This window comes from Lissotriton vulgaris, chromosome 1_1, assembly GCF_964263255.1.
Source record: "Lissotriton vulgaris chromosome 1_1, aLisVul1.2, whole genome shotgun sequence".
NCBI classification, from domain to species: Eukaryota; Metazoa; Chordata; class Amphibia; order Caudata; family Salamandridae; genus Lissotriton; species Lissotriton vulgaris.
The window spans coordinates 1255864873-1255885842 of NC_141685.1; the positions used below are offsets into that span (position 1 = coordinate 1255864873).

General features: G+C 45.4%; 1 protein-coding gene across 2 annotated transcripts in view; it reads right to left on the reverse strand.

Moving 5' to 3' along the window:
* SPRYD3 (SPRY domain containing 3) overlaps positions 1 to 20970 on the reverse strand; it is a 431115-nt gene that overhangs the window by 319768 nt on the left and 90377 nt on the right. For both annotated transcript variants that reach the window (XM_086964574.1, XM_086964581.1), the window contains exon 3: positions 13456 to 13531. In XM_086964574.1, the coding sequence (XP_086820700.1) occupies positions 13456 to 13531 (76 nt within the window). The remainder of the gene's footprint in view (positions 1 to 13455; positions 13532 to 20970) is intronic.

Consider the following 20970-nt stretch of genomic DNA (forward strand, 5'->3'; position numbering starts at 1 on the left):
ACAGATGTGGGCATCCCTGGAAAAGGCTCTGATCCCTTTCAAACCGCCCTAAATAGTGAGTCGCGCAGAGAAGATGCAAAGCAGATTGTCGCACGCCGATCACCAACAAACGGCCACCACCTATATGTTTTTATGTTATATGTTGTAAGAACAAACCTAGCGCCACCAAAGCCACACCAGGAGTATGTATACAATGTTAGCAAGGACAATCGACTCGAACTATACGCCAAGCATACTTTGGGGCAACTTTGTATAATAGCACTATAATCCGACTGCGCAACGCCCTGTCAATGCGTTATAGGCCCATACTCCTGTGCTCACCGTGTGTATGTAAAATCAATAAAAATATTTTAAAAAAATAGAACAATGTTACGTATTATTATTGTTTTTTGCCCAGAATCTCAGAATTTTTTGCCGAGACTCTAACCCGATTCCACAGCTTTGAGGTCGACCACTCTAGCCGTAAGGCTACATCTTCTGTTTCTGGTTTATACTCCAACTACAGATTACTCACTACCCTCCCACCTCCCTGTTCTGTGTAATGTTCTCCTTTTCAATCTATAAAGGTCTAAATTTGGAATGTGCACACTGGTGCTTCTAATCTGTTGAGGGCATACACAAGTTTAAGAAACAAACTTGTCCGTGCGCGCAGGAGCACTGCTTTTTTGATTGCCAGATCTAGTCTGGCACATAGGGTGACCGGGCAGGGGTGGGGAATTTGTATCGCCCGACGCCCTGGACATGAGGATTCTTCTTGCAGACAAGAAGTTTTATTGTCTACTTAGTCCTCCGGACAAGTAGACTTTCTCATTAACCCTTGTGCATGTAATATAATCACAACACCGTTATTATCTGAAATCTTAGTAAATGCGCCTCTTCATAGGTAATTACGGTAACCAAGCTAAGCCTGGTACAGCTTGTGCTCACCGTCAATCCGAGAAGCAGAGACTTTACACTGCAAGTATGCCAGTGAGCGATGCCGGCTACCATATTAGTTATGCTTCCGGTGCTAAAAGTTGCCGCCTGTGTGCTCTTGGTGAAATAATAAAGAAACGCCACTAATGGTGCAGAGCGGATACCCCTGCAGTGGTAAAGGCAAGCATGTACGGGGTCAGGGAAGGTGAATGTCGTGCGTTACGAGTTCTTAAGTGTGGACAGGAATGCTGTGTATGCAAATTCGCCGAAAGAGTATGACGTCAGAGGAGCCCTGCCAGCTGAAGGGAAGCTGAACAAAGAGGATGTGAGGACCCTGGACGCACTAAATTCCATAAAAGGTCACGGGTGTAAGCTGTACTTGTATGATAAAACACACACAGATGCCTCGATGCTTAAAGGTGCCTGATGTCAGCTTCGAGTGAAATAACACCAGAGAGCCTGAAAAGTGAAAACTAGTAATGCAGGAAGTATTTGATGCACTTGTACAGCGTTCCAAAGTTCCTGATTCAAGGAACTGCTGCGACTTTCCTCTATTTACTTTGCAGAAAGATGACATGCTACCATTTCTAGACATTTATTTTGTCATTTTCAAAAGAAAAGCATTTTCTGTCCAGGGGAATAGATCTATTCATTTGGGTAGTAGGCTCTGAAGACTGAAAATAACGGGCTTGTTCGAAATATATGGTGGAGATGAGAGAGATGGGGCACTAGTCGGGTCACAGACCTGCAGATAAGACTGACACTTATTTGCGTGGGATAGTTGGAGAACACTAGGAGAACTCCTGGCGCACGCAGTCTGGGCCAGAAAAAACAGGAGATTAGAATAAGGAGCACAAGATGCCTCATCACTTCACCTGCCCTGCTGGCACAACAATGAGCCGATAGTAAGCAACGCAAATGTAACTTAATATGTGAAATCCTCAACGTGGATTCGACCATACATGCTCATATTCTGAAAGTATAAAGAGGGTGATTTAAAACAAATAAAAAAAAGATCGTGGGACTGTATTTTGTCCATAGACCTTCATTGAAGCAGAGGCATTTTCAGGTGGCAGACTGCTAAAATAAAACTGTTTTAAACCAGGAATCTCCTGTGAATCTGGTCTGTTGGCATCCATGGCTCCAACTGTTACCAGTTGCGTCCTGCTTGGCTCATACGGAGCAGCAAGGACAAAGTGATGTGTGGGAGGATGGGGGCCTCCAACTCAGGCAGCTAGCGATTAACAATGTCATGGTTGATAAACATGACATGCCTATTGTACGTCAGGAGCTCCTAGGCCACGAGGCACTTACTGAAAGTGCAAAAAACTCAACTAGTGGGAACCAAGTCCCAACCAAGAGGCAGGCAGCAAGCAACGGTGTGGGAAACGGGGAGGGTTTCAAAATGCTCAAGGCTTCTTTTACTACATTCTCTCAAAGGCATTTATTTCCGAATGTCGGTGGTACTGACACTGTACAATTCCTTCCTTTCTTCACTAGGAGCACGCTGGTGTTGTTAGGTGCACCCATTGTTTCCCCCAAGCTGCCCATTCCTCCTTCTCCCCGCTTCCCCAGTTTCCTAACGTCACTGCATTTTGTTCCCGTTCAAGTAACCTAACTGATCAGCTGCTACAATTTGTGTTTCACCTTTTCTCTAAATAGATCCTTTACCTAATGCCATACCATAATCATAAATGCCCGCCTCAGACTGTTCTCGAATGCCCCCATATCTGCTTTGAATCATTCAGCTGCTTTTGCCCAGCCTCTCTTCCTCCCATCACTCGCTGAACCTTTAGCACCACATTCTACAGAACTATATCCCACTGGTTCACAAGTCCTCTCCTATTAGCCAGTACTTCTTGTTGATATTATTGTGCTTCACACTTCACTTGAGCTCTTTGCAAGGTATATTAAAACAGACTTTACCACTATTTAATAGGATGCTATTCAGTGACCTTAGAAGGATAGATGGCGGAGACTGTCCTGCCAGGGTTTCTAAAATTCTCTTCCAGCTTGAGCCCAAAACTAAGAGAACATGTAAAGTGTCATCGGCCCTCCTTCTGTTTGAGTATAATCATGGCTGGACGCCACCTGGATCCTAACACCTAAATGCCAAAGTAATGAGGAAACAAAGGTACACAGCTTGTTATCACTTACTTAAAAGAAGCTACGATTTGGAGGCCTTTTTATTTTTATTTTCTGCAACTTCTATATGTAACACATATGCACTGTAAAAAGTTCACATGTGTGAGTACGTGTGAGTATTTACAGGAATAACAACTTAAATAGCAATTCCTATTTTTTTTATTCAAGACTTTCAAAACGCTACTCATCCCACTGTAGGGTGTCGGAGCGCTTTACATCACACGCACATTATACACGGACTATTAATCATACAAATGTGTAGTGTAAATCAATGTACATGATGCATAAGGCAAATAAGGTTTTAAGGTGTAGGTAAAACTTTAGCAGCCTTGTAATAACAGATTAAGAACAAACAAGGTTCTAAACCCACGTCTTGCAGTTTACATACAGGTGCTTGATGCCGGTTCATAGCTCATTGTGCTATATTAGAAAAAATGCAAATTATGAACTGCAAGTAATAAAACAGTGGTCCACTTCCCTGTCTACATAACATAATAATCTGTAATCTGCATGTGACCTGATGTGCTTTGCAGAATACACATTAACACTATGCTACTTCATGTGTCAAAACTGTAGCTAAACAAAACACAGATCTCCCCAGCAAGTTCTTTAAGCACCAGAGTTTCATTAATGTTTTATTATTATTCCCTGAGATTTACTAGGCACACAGAGCTCGCTGCAGCACATGCTTGGACCCCATTAAATATTGTAAAATGCAGATGTTGCACCCAATCAAGCAAGAACAGATTTTCTGTCATGTTCCCCCTTGGTGCCAATTTATTGGAGACATAAAAAAAAAAAAGGTACATACAAGTTGACCCCTTTTTAGGACTCCGCCCCGTGTGACTTCATCCTCTTTTTGTTGCCCACTTTGATCCCCCAATTTAGGGGTTCCCAAAGTAAAGTTTTTCCAATCCCAGAACTGCTCATGACCATACAAGTTAAGAGCAGGGAGTTTTGGCTCACAAAGAGATCTTGATTTTCTGACTTTGCCTCTTCTATTAACTACCTTTCCCCACTGGATCACAAGCAAAAACTCTCGTCGCTCTCTTTGTCCTCCAGGCTACATGTCTGCTCTTCGTCTGGCCAATATTATTTTATTTAGGGTTTGTTTTCTCAGCGCTGTTAATCACCAGAGGTGATTTCCAAGTGCTTATCTAACCTATGTCCTCTGGTACTTCTCCCTTTGATCTTGACAAAGCTCTTCTTCTTTTAACCAAGTTTACACTTTATGTTGTACCACTGTTGACTTTTCCTATACCTATTCCTCTGCAGGCCATCCTTCCCCATATTTTGGATTTATTTATAAGGCTTAATAATCTGCTTCTGTTTTTAGAACTATAAATGATGGAACTATAAATATTGTTTACTAAATAGTACTCAATTTGATAGCCTTAAATGGAAGGAAAGCAAAAGTTGTATTGCCAGAATCTGAACTCATAGTGTGCAGACCACAACAGTTGTCTGGAGTAAATCTTAGCCCACTGAGCCATCTAGCCAATTTGCTGATTCTGTTTGAACAACTTTGGTTTCTTTCTATGTGCTGTCATCCCGTCAACTGCTATCCCTCTGTCCTGAAATTATCTGAGCTTCTATTTACTGGACTAAATGGTTTGGCTGCCTTTATATTTCTCTTACCAGCCTCCTTCCCCTACAACATCCTCTGGTGCTTCTGCCCTTGAATTCACTAATGTTTTCTCCAGAACCTGTGTGCCTTTTCCTAGTACTAGATCCCTTCTGTCTTAATTCTTCCTCAATTTAATCCTTGGATCTTGCTGCAGGCCTCTCCAGGTAACCCTATCCTAATACCCGGCCAGCCCTGTCTCTTGAATACTGCCTGGTGATTCGTTCAACAATTCACAGCTCGGGTGTCTGTTTTATCCACCTCAATCCAGCCTGGCCCCATGAGATCTGCCTCAGTGCCATCTGTGAGTTTCATGACATTCCCTTCATTGATTCAGGTATTATGCTATTGAAATATCCACTCAGAGCTGTACTGTCCAGGCTACCCAATTTAGACTTCTTCCCCAATGGCCAGTCATTGTGCTCCTCGCCACTCCCATCTATTGTCCTTACTGCACAATTCGAAAACTGATACATTTGCTTTGCCATAACTGCGTTACCATCAATGCACTGGTCACAAAACGTGTCTAAATGTCAATGCCTCGACATGTGCTGCTTTTTACATGTCTTTACTACTAGGGTTACTGTGGTGGCAGTTGGCAGGGCTGCTGGAAGGCAGGAAGCAAAGTGAACTTGATAAGGTAAAGTGGTTGCTCAGAGCCTTTAGATGAGTACAGATCACAGAGGGGGGGTAAAGAAGGCTGAACAACCTGTGATGAGCGAAGGCAAGGTAGCAGCAGTAGATAAGAGAGGTGTTGGAAGGGATGAAGCCTATGGTGAAACTGGAAGGTGAATAAAACCTCTTCTGAGAGGGAGGAGAACCTGTAGTAAAATGTTCAAGTGGAACAGAGCCCGTGATGAGGGAGTGGCGAGGTCATGGGATGATTAGTGAGAGGAATATTCAATCTAATGTATTTAGTTTGAAGGTATATGTGTAGTAAGGGAGTGGTGTACTTTAACAGTAAGTGTGTGAAGCCCTTGTTGTGAGCAAAGAGAACAGACGGGTGATGAACCCTATGATGAAGAAGTAGAATTTGTATGGGCCCTATGGCAAGTTAGTTGAAAGGCAAATGTTTTACTGCTGACAGCAAGAAAACAGCGTGGAAGGTAATACTTTATAATAAGAGTTTGCAAGAGCAAAGAGGCATATGTGGTCAAGTTTACTTAAGGTTTTATAGTGGACTAGTAATCAGTCCTTGCTAGTACGTATAGCTTTTACTTTTATAGAGTACGTGGGACAAGTGGGTTTCTTTACAGGGCTAGAAGATTATTGTATATCTTTGTCCCTTGGACAAGTACAGTTTTTAAAAAATTCCACACCCCTGGAAGGAAATGTTCCCTCTTCTTTGTTTGTCGCGTAGGGCTAGAAATCTTTTCCTTATTTCCAACGTAGGTTTCGAGAAGTCTTGAGTGAGAATAATTTTGTGACTGTTCCAAAATAGATTTGGGTTTTTCCTCGCTACCCCAAATATGGCGTCTGTCTGGTGTGACCTGAGTGGTGTGCATATTATTGGTCTGGGGTTAGATCTGCTCCCTTGTTGTCTGTTAGACGGTATCCTATATGCCTTGTCTAGTTCGAAGAGCCCCTCAAATTTCAGGTTTGTTAACTTTGGGATGAGGTTCTGTAGAAGGGCCACGCACGAACCGGCTGAGTCTTCTTCTCCTTCCGGTATTCCTAGTAATCTGAGGTTCCCTTTTCTGTTTCTGTCTTCAAGCTCAGCTGCTTGTCTACGCAGTTCTGTGGTAGCTTTGGCTATGTTTCCTATGGCTTTCCCCGTTAGTTGGGACCTGTCCTCTATGTCGCTTACTCTTTGCTCTACCGCTTCAACTTTATTGTTCGTGGCATGTATGTCTGCTCTGATGGCTGCGAGCTCGAGCTCAATCTGGTCTGTTTTCTTCGTAGATCTGGCCAGTTCGTGTACCTCCGCTAATTTCTTTAGTATACTGTCCCAAGTGCCCGCGATGTCTGCTCTGTTCTTGACTGGAGAATCTGTGTTGCTCTCTGGTTTGGTTTTCTTCTGTATTTGCGACATTTTGTCCTGGGCCTTCTAGTATGTTATCGTCCCTTTTTGGTGAGCTTTGTTTTAATATAAGCTGTGTGTTCCTTTTTAGACTGTAGGGTGTCACCTTCACTGTACGGTGTTGCCTTGCACTGTATACCTCTATTTGCGCCCCTGCTCTCCCCTCTCCAGCTTGTTTTTATCTGGTGCTCAAGATGGCGCCCTCAATTGCGGCCACGGCGGGTTACAAGTCACGTTTTTGTTCTGCTTTAGAGATTGTGTGACCTTGTGCTGTGCGTGCGTCCTTTTCTCCTGTAGTGCCTCTGGTTTGGTTAGCGGTTGTTGGCGCTTTCCTCTGCTTTGTTTGCACTTTACTGGCTTGTAGGTTGTTTGTCTTTGTGGTTTTTTTTTTCCTCTTCGTTTGACTAGTCTGAGGCTTTAGGTGTGCAAGATGGCGCCTCAAGCGTTTTCGGTTTCGTTTTGGTAGCTTCCAAGGATTGTGTGCTGTTTCCCGCGGGTGAGCTTTCCCCTAGTTTCTCTGCTGTTGTTGGTTGGGGGCTTTCCTGAGCGCGTCTGGTTGGTAGCGCATTCGTTGCCTCAGCGCACTAATTCTCTGTTTCGTTTTTTTTGCGTTTGGTTAGCCTGCTCCCAGGGTTGTGCTTCCAAAATGGCTGCCCCAAGTGTGGGTTTCGCTATCCTCTGTGGCTTATTACAGTTATTATTGCTCGGTCGCGGACATCTAACCGCTAACAGCAGAGATCTAAAAATAGGGGCAGTAGGGGAGTTGACTGAGGTAACCCAGTCAATGCCCTTAAAAAAAAATGTGGGCTGTTATAAGAGGGGTAAGGTCATCGAAGCCCCACAAGTTAGCCACATACAAGACCAAAGCACACATTTTTCAATTATAGATTTGTAAGACTGGAGCAATAGGTTTGGTGTACGAAAGTCGCTGCTCCTTCAGTAGGGCGCCTGACAGCTGGGCATGCCCAAGGGTCAAAAAATTAATCTGAGGCTTCCAACTAAGTTTACTGCCAATCGTTACCCCCAACTAAGTGAAGTCCTGTATCTGTATCAGAATACCTTCCCTCATTTCTACTCTACCATTTATCACCTTGTGCTTATGTAGGACCATACATGTTTTCTCCACGTTCACTAGGAGATCATGGTCCTTACAGAAGAACTCAAATCTCCCAAGAGCAGACTGCAAGCCCTTCTGGGTTTTGGAGAGTATAAGTATCATCTGCAAACATAAGCAGAGGGATCTTCAGGTCTGCTAAGGTAGGAGCATCTGTGGGGAAATTCTAGAAGTACTAGACTACCCTATTAACATACAATGAAAAGAGGGTTGGTGCTAGAACGCACCCCTGATGAACCGCTTTAGCTATGGGAAACCTTTCAGTTACATTCCCTTGGGTATCCCAGCGCACCTGTGCATAATTTGCATCATTTAGAGAAATTAAAAAAGCCAACATTTCTAGTGGCATACCTAGTTCTAAAAAGGTTCTCCACATTTTGGCATGGCGAACAAGGTCAAAAGCTGACTTGAGATCTTAGAATGCTGCATAAATTGTACCCCCACCTAAAAAGATCACACGCCAATAAATTAAAATGAATCTAAAAACCTGGTCAATAGTACTGGTGCATGAGCAGAAACCCGCCTGTAACGGTGATGGAATATCAAATTCCTCTATCCAGGCCTGGATTTGGCACAGTACCATTCTAGCAGAAACTTTCTAAATACAGTCAATGAGGCTTATAGGCCTGCAATTACCCGAGTTAGAACGGTCACCCTTCCTACAAATCGGGAGGCACTGCACCTGACCAAGTGTCAGGCATAGTTCCTCCACTGGCGATAGCATTCACTAGAAGCTGAATATATGGTGCCCAGACATCTAAATCATGAAGGGACAGATCCGCCGGAATACAGTATAACCCAGGTGCCCTGCCACTTGGGACTGATTTCATTGGTATTTCCACCTCCTTACTAGTAAAATGCAAAAAAAGTTTTGGAAGGCGGCAATTCAAAAGTTTCCTGGAGTGGTTAATAATTGCAAACTGGGTCTTAAATTAGGATACCCAATGCTCGGGAGCAACGTGATACCCGGCTCGAGTCTCCCCTACCCCATTTCACAAGATGCAAAAAAGCAACCTTGCTTCTCCCTGTACACGCCTTAAGCAGCTCTACCCAGTATTGATCATCCCATTCCCTTTTTGCTTTCTGTTGAGCCAAAATGTAGCCCTCCCTGGCCCTTCTTATGTCTTGCTGGTTTTTAGATCTTATGGTCCTTGCTAAAAGTCTATATGCTTGTCTACAAGATTCGCCATACCAGCCTTTGAACCTAATCGGCTCTTAGATGGTTTACCTTTTGAATAAAAAAACCTTAAGATTACTAAACAATTCACTATGGACCCGTACAACCTCTTTGTTCACCACCTCTTGAGTTGCACAGTTTTGGAGAATAGCTAGTGCGCTCATCACTAGCTCCCTCATCTGTTGCAGGTGCTCTACATTAGTAATGACTTTACTCCATTTAACTCTCCTCGTCTCATTTGTTATGTGGACCTCCACATTATGAGATCCCAACATCTGCTTGTCATTGATAGGAATGCCTTTGAGTACTAACGGGTTGTGGTCGCTCTCGGCCCTCTCCTGTACTACCATATCAATCAAGGAGGGCCAGAATTCCTTATTGAGGAAGATGAAGTCAATGAGACTACTTCGCAACCCGTTATTAAATGTTGGGGAGCCCTGCCTATCTGAGAGGGATCTGCCATTTACAGCCCTAACTCCCTGTTCTAGACAGAACACTTTGAGCTGCAGGGCTGCCCCTGTACATTTGTTAATAGGAGAGAGATCCAACTGTGGTATATTCCACTGGGCATCTTCCTCAAGACTAAGGTTGACATCATTGACGTCAAGGGGCTCGGAGGAGCAAATAAAATCTCCAGCTATAATCATATTGCTTCACCCTTATAGTTGTTTAAAAACATATCTAGGAGAGCTACAGTGGGGGAGGCTTTCCACCTGCCATACCCCTATCATAGAGATTAATAAGCAACAAGACAGGGACTTTGGCCATCTGAATTCTAATTATTAGAATATCCCGGCTGTCAATGAACAGTTCTTACACCCTGAAAGGAGTCTGACTGCCTTACCCAAGTTGTCAGGCCCCCCATGGGTCTTCCCTTCTGACCTCCTTGCGCCAATTTAGAAAAATGTATAAACCCCTTGCGGAAAACATGGTTCAGTGCCCATGTTTCCTGGAAGGTCATTATATCATGACCTTCGATAAAGGTAACCCAATCCACTGAATTTATCTTTGAACATAGCCCTGCTATATTCCAGGAAAGTAATTTCAGGTCACGGGCAACATTGGACTTTTTTACTTTGCACATCATGATGTACCTGAACATTACATAAAGACCCCTCATCTGACAGAATTTTCGATTGTGGTAAACCCAAATCCCCTTCATCACACACCATATAATTAGCCGGGCATCTAACCATCCTATTACCATTTAACAGTAGTTGTGTAGATACACCATTGTTGGGGGAAACTAATATGCGATCAACCATGTGCACTTCAGAACTGGAGGCACTAAATTTGCCTCCAAGTCAATTGATGTCCTCTAGAGTAGAGAATACTTCAAACCTATTACTTTGTGGGGACCACAGTTGTACGGCCTTGTTCGCGAAAAGCATCCCTCAATACACCCCTACCTGTAGCACATTGCCACATGGTTGATAAAAGAAACCCAGGGGAAGGATGCTGATTTCATCCTTGGTTAGATGACCAGTCCCAGCCCTGTCCAAGATTTCCCTGACCAAACGCGGGGACCTAAAACCACACAATCTTCCCTAAGAGCTTTTGGGGATTTACCAACCCAGGGAATTTATTTATTTATTTATTTATTATAAAGTTTTATATAGCGCGGACAAGACCCGTGGGTATCAGAGCGCTTTACATAGAAGACGTAGAAGATAAACAAATATATCAAAACGGTTATACGAATAACATAAATGAGGTAGATGATATATATTCAAAACACACAAGTAGTTAGCGTTAATAGACTGTTGGAGTAAACTTCTATCCCAAGTGATATAAGGGGACAAGTATGAGGTAGTTCGTTATATGTTCATGAAAGTTCTACTCTAAGTAGAGTATTTCTTCATCAGAAAGCTCTTCACTTCTCGTTTGAATGTTGCCACATTCTGGGTCTTCCTAATGTTAGGAGGGAGTGAGTTCCAGATTCTGGGGGCAGCTCCTGAGAACGCTCTGTCATAGGTTTTCTTCTTACGGAAAAAGGCTGGCCGTAACAGCAACTCCTCAGCACTCCTAGCTGGTCTGGAATTCTTCGCACCATTTTGAAATTCACTAAATAGTGCGCTCCCTATCCCTGATCTAGCATTTAACACATGAAGAGCCTTGTTCTTTAATGATGACCGGTGCTCATGTGTACAATGCCACACTGCACACTCAAATCACGGGGAGGGCAGGAAATAGCACCCCCCGCTCTTTCTCCTGAGCCACGACCGTGTAATCACAAAGCGAAGGGTGTTGGAGCTCTTTGTTAGTGTTTATAGCTCAGACCATAAGTAACTCTCACTTCACACTTTGTGTCTGATTAATTTACAACTTACACATCTTCTCTGCACTATTTATCACTACTTTGAATACGTAGCAGGCCGGTCTTTAGCTCTGATATTTACAATCTAACAAGCGGTGGAGAAAACCCTTTATTGCAATGCAATAGGTTTCGCATTTGCGATTGTTTAAGCTATTAGTATTGTAAATGACAAGGCCTTTTATTTATTTTTTAAAACCCAAAACAAACAAAAGGCATTGTTATTTACAATGCCAATAACTCAAAGTTCCGTGAATGCGAGACCTATTGCGTTGCAAATGCTTTTTAAATAGTAACTGGTTGTGGGTTTTCGGCGCCAAGATGCCTCAGGGAATGTGCACTATATAGTACCAAACCATAAACCATAGTAAGAGCAAATTTAGGTTAGATGAAGGATAGGTAAGGAAAGCGTGTGTGCTTATGTTATTAGTTGTGTAGTGAGTATATAAAAATGTCTACCCTAAGTATAATCTAGTTGGCAGCTTAGTGCTTTATCTGCCAATGTAGCTCGTAAATCAGTAGCAAACATTTCCCTTTCAAAACACGTATTTAAAGAGCACAATTCATCAATTCACACAATTGGAAAAACTACGCAGCAGGCGTGTAAGGATGCCCAACAAAAGGACAAAGGCAGTATCAGAACAATCATATGCCATGTAGAGAGAATATGCACAGGCAACAGAGAGCAAGCACCGTCATGCACAAAGGAAAGCAAACTTATCACACACATCATGTATAGCGCAAGCAGCAGCGCTAGCTCATCTCCTGCATAAAACACATTAAAACAAAGACAGCAGCAGTCTACATTAATACATAGCTGTACTGGCCGGTACTGTAGAAAATGTCCTACTACAAAATACTCCCCAAGCACGAACATGCTAACCTCCACCACACAGACTGAAGAAAAAAACATGTACCGAAACTCTATTCTGAAGGGGGAACAGGTAGTATCGTTTCTATGCCCATTCAATACAATGATGTGCCCCACAGTTGGCAAACAAAGGTGTCAAATCTGTAATGATTTGCAACAGTGTTTTAAAATAAGTGGATGTTATCGTAGGGGCCACTGGACTGATGCACAAAATAATTTCACATGTCCACTGAACAAGACACCAGAAGATAACTTATTAACCGACCTTGGGTGGGTCATTAAGAATAAAAGGCTTGCTAACCCTGTGCCAAGCGGTTCAGCCATCCAATTCGATCCAGGAAGCAGGAAAAGAGCAAGGAGTAGTCAGCAGGAGACAGTGTAGAAACCATCTAATCCAAACATTAAAACCACATTAACATGCTCAGACCACAAAAAATAGTAATAGAGGGATATGTGTGCCACCATGCAGGGAAAAACAAGCAACAGCTACTTTAGGAATAGCAGCCTGGGGAGGCAGGTCCATATCCCAGTCACTAGGCAAACACATGGTATAGCTCATATATTACCACAGTCAGTGCATTAACTAAAGTGTGGGCATCAGAACATAGCTAGGTTGATTGACTGAAGAATCTAGGCTGACACGAAACACGTGGACTACGAAAGAAGGAAACAAGGCTTGGAGCATGGACAGTGTAGAGGCTACAGCTGTTCGAGACCTATCCGCTTGTAATGTACATTAAACGGATACAGCAAGGAGTAGGCACAGAATGAGTCTTAGGAGTGGCACACTGCCATCATGATGGAAAGGCAGTGAGGGGAGTACCCAAAGGAGGCATAGCAGTTTAGTGTGTGGCTCGTTTGGTAATTCCATGATACTAAGAAAGGAAATAAACAATTATAAGGATAGTTTCTTCTCTTACAAGAAGAGAAGAGGCAGGAAATTGAGAGGGGTGTGCCACATCAACAGTGTTGTGCTGTCTCATGCTAGTTGAGGATACAATAGGAAAGAAAGAGTATAGGTTCTAAAACCTGTGCCAGGCTGTTATTTCCATTCCGAATTTAGAGACTAACAACTAAGAAGAGTCAGGTATATCATGGAGGCACCCCTTTCTGGGCGCGTGCACGATGGAGGGATTAGAGCGTGAGTGGATGGGGTAAGGTTAAGGGCGTTGAGGGAAGAGGAGGGCAGTGAAGAGTGAGGTGCTCGATTACAGAGCAACAGCTTTCATTCTCTAAACAAACATGTATCTTCCATTTAAAGAAAACATTAATTACCTCAAAGTAATTATTGACCTTTGTTAATGGGCGAGGAGCGACGTAGCAGCCAACTTCTCCAGAATTTCCGTGGTAGCTGAAGATTGGGAGACAAGGACCCAGTTACTATCTCGGCACCACAAGTTACATAACATTTTGCCCTACACAAATCACTTAATTCATTAAAAGTATCAATATATGGTTACGAGGCAACCGCAAGATGTCGCTCTGCTACTATAGCAGATCTATTTCATGTTTGGGGATATGCCCTCAAATAATGCTGATACAAAAGACAGGTCTTTAAATGTGTTCTCACTGACGCTGCCTCTGAAGCAAAGGCCTATTGAAAGTGCTCTTTCTAATACCGACAATGGAGATGTAGACAGGACTGTTGTTATTCTGTCAAAGTTACCAATGAGGCTGAAGCTTCTTCCTAAGCCTTTAGCAAAACACTCTGCGGTCGTGAGACTTTAGTAATACATCTCTGCTCTAATCTTAATCGCAAATTGTGAAAACAAGTTCATATACATGAGACAGTCATTTTAAGAAAAAACAAATGTAAGAAAATACAAAACTAGAGGTCGAAGGACCAGGTACACAAGTGGCAGAAGAGGGTATTCTTTTAATTAACTACCCGATCCAATTGTTGACTGGCATGGCACCAGAGTATTTTGCTTAAAAGCCAAAGCTTAAACAAAAAGAAAGAAGTTACTTACCCATAGCACAAGTTACTACTTGTGTAACGATATATCTGTAAGAGACATTAGTTAGTGATCGATTCCTTACCTTAGAATATCCCAAAGCGTGAGACTGGATCCAAAAAGTTTTGCTTAGCAGTACCCTTGCATGTCAGTAGGTGGCGCCCCGCATACGTCGCTGGCGTCGTGTGCGCCGAGAGGACGTCACGGAGACTACTTAGGTGCCACACATGCGCGCTGGCGTCAGTTCTGTTCACTACTTTCCGGGCCAGGAACGCAGACCCATGCAAGATACTGGGCACTGGTGCATTGAAACTAGGTGCCTGAAAGGGAGGACCTTAACCCTAGTAACCAGTTCGCAGAACGGGGAGGATGGGAGGGGTGGTAAGGAATCTATAACTAACTAATGTCTCTTACAGATATATCGTTACACAAGTAGTAACTTGTGCATCTGAAAGAGACATGTTAGCGATGAGATTCCTTATCTTAGAATAGATACCCCAGCAATACCAACCACGGTGGTAGGTCTGCGAACAAGATTACACCAGAAAGTCACGGAGAACAGAATAGCCAAAGTAGCCGTCTCTCCGGACTGGACTGTCAAGGCAGTAGTGCTTGGTGAACGTGTGCAGCGAGGCCCACGTAGCTGCCTGACAAATGTCCTGCAAGAAAACGCCACACGTCCCAAGGCAGCAGTAGCTGCTGTCGCCCTGTTAGAATGGGCACGCAGTCCCACAGGAGGCTCCTTCATAGTCAACGAGTGACATGCTTTGAGGCACAGAACGACCCAGCAAGAATTGGTCAGTTTGTGCACGGCTCGACCTTTTGTGGCGCCCACGTAGCCATCAAAGAGCTGGTCATCCACCCGGAACTGCTGTGCGCTTCAGATAGAATGAGAGTGCACGTTTTGGGTTCAGATGGTGAAATCTCATCCTCTTTTGAAGGATGCGGAAAGAAGGTGGGCAAAGTGATGGTCTGCCCGATGTGGAAGGGCGTGACACCCTTTGGCAGGAAAGCAGAACGGGTCCTTAAAACCACCTTGTCCGGATGAACAGAAAGGAAAGGAGGTTTAGGAGAAAGAGCCTGGAGCTCACTCACTCTTCTGGCAGAGGTGATAGCTACCAGGAAAGCCGTCCTGAGAGTGAGAAGACACAAAGGACAGTTATGAAGGAGCTCAAAAGGAGCGCACATCAGATATATCAAGACAAGGTTTATGTTCCATTGAGGCATGAGGAACGGCACAGGAGGAAATGTGTGTGTAATGCCTTTCAGGAAACGGTTAACAACCTGGGACTTAAAAAAAAGAGAAGGCTGATCTGGAAGCCATAGAAAGGCAGAGATGGCCGAAAGATAACCTTTGATAGTGCCCAGAGCAGAGCTCTGCTGGGCCAAAGAGAGAAGGAACAGAAGGGGGGGGGGGGGGGGGGGGAAGAGATCGAAAGCAGTCAACTGTCGCCGCTCACTCTCCACGCATGGAGGTTGAGGCTGGACAGGTTCGGGTGGAGGACAGTCCCCTGCTGCTGCGACAGAAGATCCTTCCGAAGAGGCAGTCGGATCGGGGTATCGATCGCAGTGCTGAGTAGCTCAGGATACCAGTATCTTCGCACCCAATCCGGATCCACAAGGATAACTTACTTGTGGTGCCGAATCTTCTTCAGCACTCTGGGCAGAAGTGGTATAGGCGGAAAGGCGTACAATAGACCGCAACTCCACTCGCGATGAAACGCGTCACAGAGCGAGTGCCGCCTTGGAAATTCCAACGCGCAGAATTGATGACATTGAGCATTCTCTTCGGTGAAGAATAGATCTAACCAAGGCTCTCCCCACTGCAGAAAGAGACCTTTCGCCACGTCAGAGTTCAGACGCCATTCGTGATCCATCAAGCTCCGGCAGCTGAATTTGTCCGCCCCGGCGATCAGAGAACCTGCCAGGTGTTGAACCACCAAGGTAGTGCCTTGATGTTCCAGCCATGTCCAGAGGCGCAGAGCCTCCAGACATAGGGTCCACGACCCCACCCCAACCTGTTTGTTGCAATACCACATGGCGGTGGTGATGTCCGTGTACACCTGCACTACACTTCCCCGTAAAGAGGAAAGGAATGCCTTCAGTCCATGTCGGATCGCCTGAAGCTCCAAAAGGTTGATATGGAGCCGGGACTACGCCGGAGACCAGAGGCCTCTGATCACCGGCTCTCCCAAGTGGCTGCCCTATCCCAGGAGGGACGCATCCGTCACCACAGTGTGCTCTGGTTGGGGAAGGGAGAGGGATCTGTCATTGACCCAATCGCGATTCGTGAGCCACCACTGCCATCGTCATGCAGTGCCCTCCGAGATCTGGACATGATCGGACAGGTTGCTCTGATGCTGGTCTCACTTGAACTTCAGGTCCCATTTCAGAGCCTGCATATCCTATCTGGCATGTTGCACCAGTAGGATGCAGGAGGCCATTAGGCCCAGGAGCAGGAGGGTCATCCTGACAAACCCGGGATAGTGGCCGAAAGATTGGAATCATAGCCTGAATATCCCAGGCTCGCTGCTTGGGAGGATAAACTCGAAACCGTGTCGAATCCAGAACCGCTCCGATGAAGGGGAGCTTCTGAGAGGGACTCCGGTGTGTCTTCAGCACGTTGATTGAGAACGCCAGCCAATGCAGGAGGTCGGCCGTAGTCTGAAGGTGGGTGACGACTGCCTGGGACGAGCACGCCTTCAATAGCCAGTCGTCGAAGCAGGGGAATACTGAAACCCCTGATCTGCGCAGATGAGCTGCAACCACGGCATCACTTTCGTGAACACCCGAAGGAAAACCGGTAAGGCCGAAGGGGAGCACGGCAAACTGAAAATGCTCCTGGACTACCATGAACGGCAGGTATCGCAGGTGGGCCGGCAGGACGGGGATGTGGAAATATGCGTCCTGCAAGTCCAACGCTACCATCCAGTCTCCAGGGTCGAGTGCAGCCAAGACCGGAGCCAGAGTCAACATCTTGAACTTCTCCTTCCGGAGGAAGCGATTGACGTCCATGAGGTCCAAAATGGGGCACAAACCCCCTTTGCCCCAACCACCACGCCCTACTTCTGGCCCAGGAACGCGCTCGATGGCCCCCTTGGCCAAGAGGGCCATAACTTCCTGCTGGAGAAGAGCAAAGTGATCCTCCGACATGCGGTGGAATAGTAGACGTGGCCGGTCGCGTGGCGGAAAGGCCCAATGACTTGGCCATAGCCAGAGTGTCCTTAAAACGCTCCAGTGCAGTGTCGGCCTTATCACCAAACAGACGAGTTCTGTCAAAGGGCAGGTCCATGAGCGAGCTCTGGACGTCCAGGGAGAACCCAGTGGACCTCAACCAAGCGTGGCGCCGAAGCGCCTCGGTCGTGGAAATAGCCCTCCAGAGGTGGTCCGCGGTGTCCAAGCCACAACAAATGTTGAATCTAGCCGCGTCCTTACCCTCAATCGCAGCCTGAGACAGCACAGTTTGGACCTCCTCCGGCACTGAGGCAACACCTCCGCTACGGAGTCCCACACCGCGTGGAAATAGCGGCCCAGGAGCAGGGGTGGGGAATTCCCATCTCCCGACGCCCGAGACATCTAGATTTCTTAGGAGGGCAAGAGGTTTTAATTTGCATTTTGTCCAAAGGACAAGTAGACAGTTTTATGGTAATATGATACACTGCTGTTCAACCCTGGAGGTCACAGCCAGTAAACAAGTTGCTCTGAGCAGTTTATAAGCAGTGAAAGTGTCAATTCGAAAGCTGGGGCCTGCACTTTAATTTCCCCAGAGCAGAACAACAAAATGATAAAGCAGAGCTCAAAGTTGGAGCCAGCTTGATAAGCTCGTGTGGCTTCCAGGCCCTAATAATAATAATAATAATAATAATAATAATAATAATAATAAAGCCATTTGTAGAGCGCCTAGTTACACTCAAAACGGTGTGTCCCGGCGCTATGGATACAGCCCCCCCCCCGTGAGCAAGCCACCAGCAAAAAGTCACTGAGACATGACCAAAATCAACTATTGTTTTTTTTTTAGATACGTGGAAAGAGATGAGTTTTCAGTCCTGGTCCTTTTATTTTCTTCAAGCATGAGACACACATCGAGCTTCTGCAGCTCGAGTACACTCGCAGCAATAGCATGCAAGAGGCTGCTTTTTTCTGCCTCTTGGCCCCTTCCTCTACCTTGAACTGTATGACCCCTGCCTTCTATTCTCTGCTCCACTCCTGGGCCTCATAGGGCTCCAATATCCCTGCTCATCTTCAACTCACTTTGATTTCCCTTCTCATGCACCCCCTCCTTGGCACTTTGCTTTTCCTGTACACCTTATGTTACACCTGGTGCCTGAACCTGCTAACCCCACCCCACCACCCTCCGCCGCCCTCTCTGACATCCCTGACCCGCTCCCCTTGGCCTCTCTTACCTTACAGTCATCGAGGGCTTACATTAACCCCTTCGATGCTCATGACGAGCTCAGCTCGTCATGAGGCACAGTTGAGCTGTGCTGATGACTAGCTGAGCTCGTCATGAAACTATAGAATTAAAAGAATGTCAGCACAGGAGGGGAAAATGCACAGCAGCCAAGGTGTTAAAGCTCATTAGTTTCCCCATGGGCTCTCATGCAGGCCTAAGGCCACCCCCAATTCTGTCCTTGCACTAGGCCTCTCATCTCACTTTGTGCCTGCACCAGGGGCATTGTGAACACACCGCTGTAGGAACTACAGCAGCTGAAGAGTTTGATGGGCCTCTTCAGTCTGCAGGTCAGCAGACAAAGGCCCATAATGGACTTAAAAGGGTGGGTGGCAGAGTGAGTGAAAGGGTGGATGAATAGATGGATGGATGAATATGTGCGAGTGGATGATAGATGCATAAATTAATGAGTGAAAGGGTGAATGGATAGATGCATGGATGAATGAGTGAAAGGCTGGATGGATGAATGAATGAGTGGAATAAAAGGGGAGATGCATGGATGAATGAGTGGATGTATGTAAGGATGGATGTGTGAAAGAATAGTAGGATACATGAAATGGTGAATGAAGGGATTGGTGAATGAAGGGATGGGTGAGTGGATGGATAGGTTGAAAGTGGATTGATGAGTGAAAGGATGGACGGCTTATTGAAAGGGTAGATTAATGGGTGAGAGAGTAGATGAATAGATGGCTGAGTTGGTGAGGATGGATAGATGGGTGGGTGGCTGGGTGGAAGGGTTCATGGATGGATGGGTGGACAGTTGAGTGTAAAGGTGGAGGGAGGGATTAGTTAAAGGGAGGATGGATATATGAGCGAAACGGAAGATGGACAGGTGAAAGGATGGATGGACCAGTGAAAGCATAAATGGAGGAAGTGAGAGGGTAGGTGGATAGATGAGTGAAAAGGAGGATGGATGTGGTGGATAGATGTGGGATGAGTGAAAGGGTGGATGAATAGGAGTGAAAAGGAGGATGTGTGGTGTGAAAGGATGGATGGATGAGCAAGAGGATGGATGAGTGAAAGGAAGGCGGGATGGATCAGTTGGATCAATAGGTTTGGAGATGGCAGGATAGGTTCGAACAGGGGCTTCGTGAACGCCCTGCTTTAGCAGCTACAGTAGAGGTGGAGCTCTTGATGGGCCTCTTCTGTCTGCAGCTCGGCAGACAAAGATTCGTAATTAATGTGAAAGGATGAATGAATGTGTGGGTGAAAGGATGAGTGAGTGGAAGTGTGGCTGGCTAGATGGATGGATGAATAAGTGACCGGGTTGGTTAAGAAACGGGGATGGTGGATGGACAAATGTCAAATGCTTTTGTATAGCGCGCTTATCACCAAAAAGGTCTCAAGGCGCTTTGCAGGAGGAGGCATTGACCAATTAGCGTGGAAGCATATTGCGGGAGACTTACTTAACAAAGGATGTTATAATGAAGGAAAGGGTGGATGGGTTACAGGATGTAAGGATTAGAGAGCGAAAGGATGGATGAGTGTAAAGGATAAATGGATGGATGAGTTGAAGGATGGATTGATGGATGGGTCGAAGGGTGGGTGGAAGGATGAGTGAAAGGGAGGGTGGAAGGATGAGTGAAAGGGAGGGTGGAAGGATGAGTGAAAGGGAGGGTGGAAGGATGAGTGAAAGGGAGGGTGGAAGGATGAGTGAAAGGGAGGGTGGAAGGATGAGTGAAAGGGAGGGTGGAAGGATGAGTGAAAGGGAGGGTGGAAGGATGAGTGAAAGGGAGGGTGGATAGATGAGTGAAAGGGAGGGTGGAAGGATGAGTGAAAGGGAGGGTGTATGGATAAGCAAAAGGATGGATGGATGGTTGAAATGGATATGTTTGGAGATGGATGGGTAGGTTTGGATATGGATGAGCAGATGGTCTGACGGACGAACAGATTGGTGAAAGGATAATGGATAAAAGAATGAATGAGTGCCAATGAAAAGGTGAAATGCTGGATATCAGTGGGTGAAAGGATGAATAGATAGATGCTTAGATGGAAGAGACAAGAGAGCAATTCTGGCGAGGAATCCAATTACTTTTTTCCTTTGCTTGGAGTCATAAGAACTTTGGATCAACGTGTTTTTTTTTTTAATTTTCTGGTTACTAACTTGGCCTACACTATGCTCCTTTCTCTACCTTGGGATTATCAGGTAGGCGTGGTGCTGTATGCCAGCGCGTTTTTACTAGACCTCTAGTATTTGGTCTCATAAAGGCCACATTGCCAAATAAATTCCTGGCACTGAACAAAACTACTTTGTAAAAGAGCAAAATGCTGTGACACACAATGAAGCCAGCTCACAGATAGGAAGAGATAGCATTATATTAAAAACAAAAGGTCTTGGTTAACTCAGATTTAATTAGGGGCTCAAATGTTACAGTCACAAAAGTG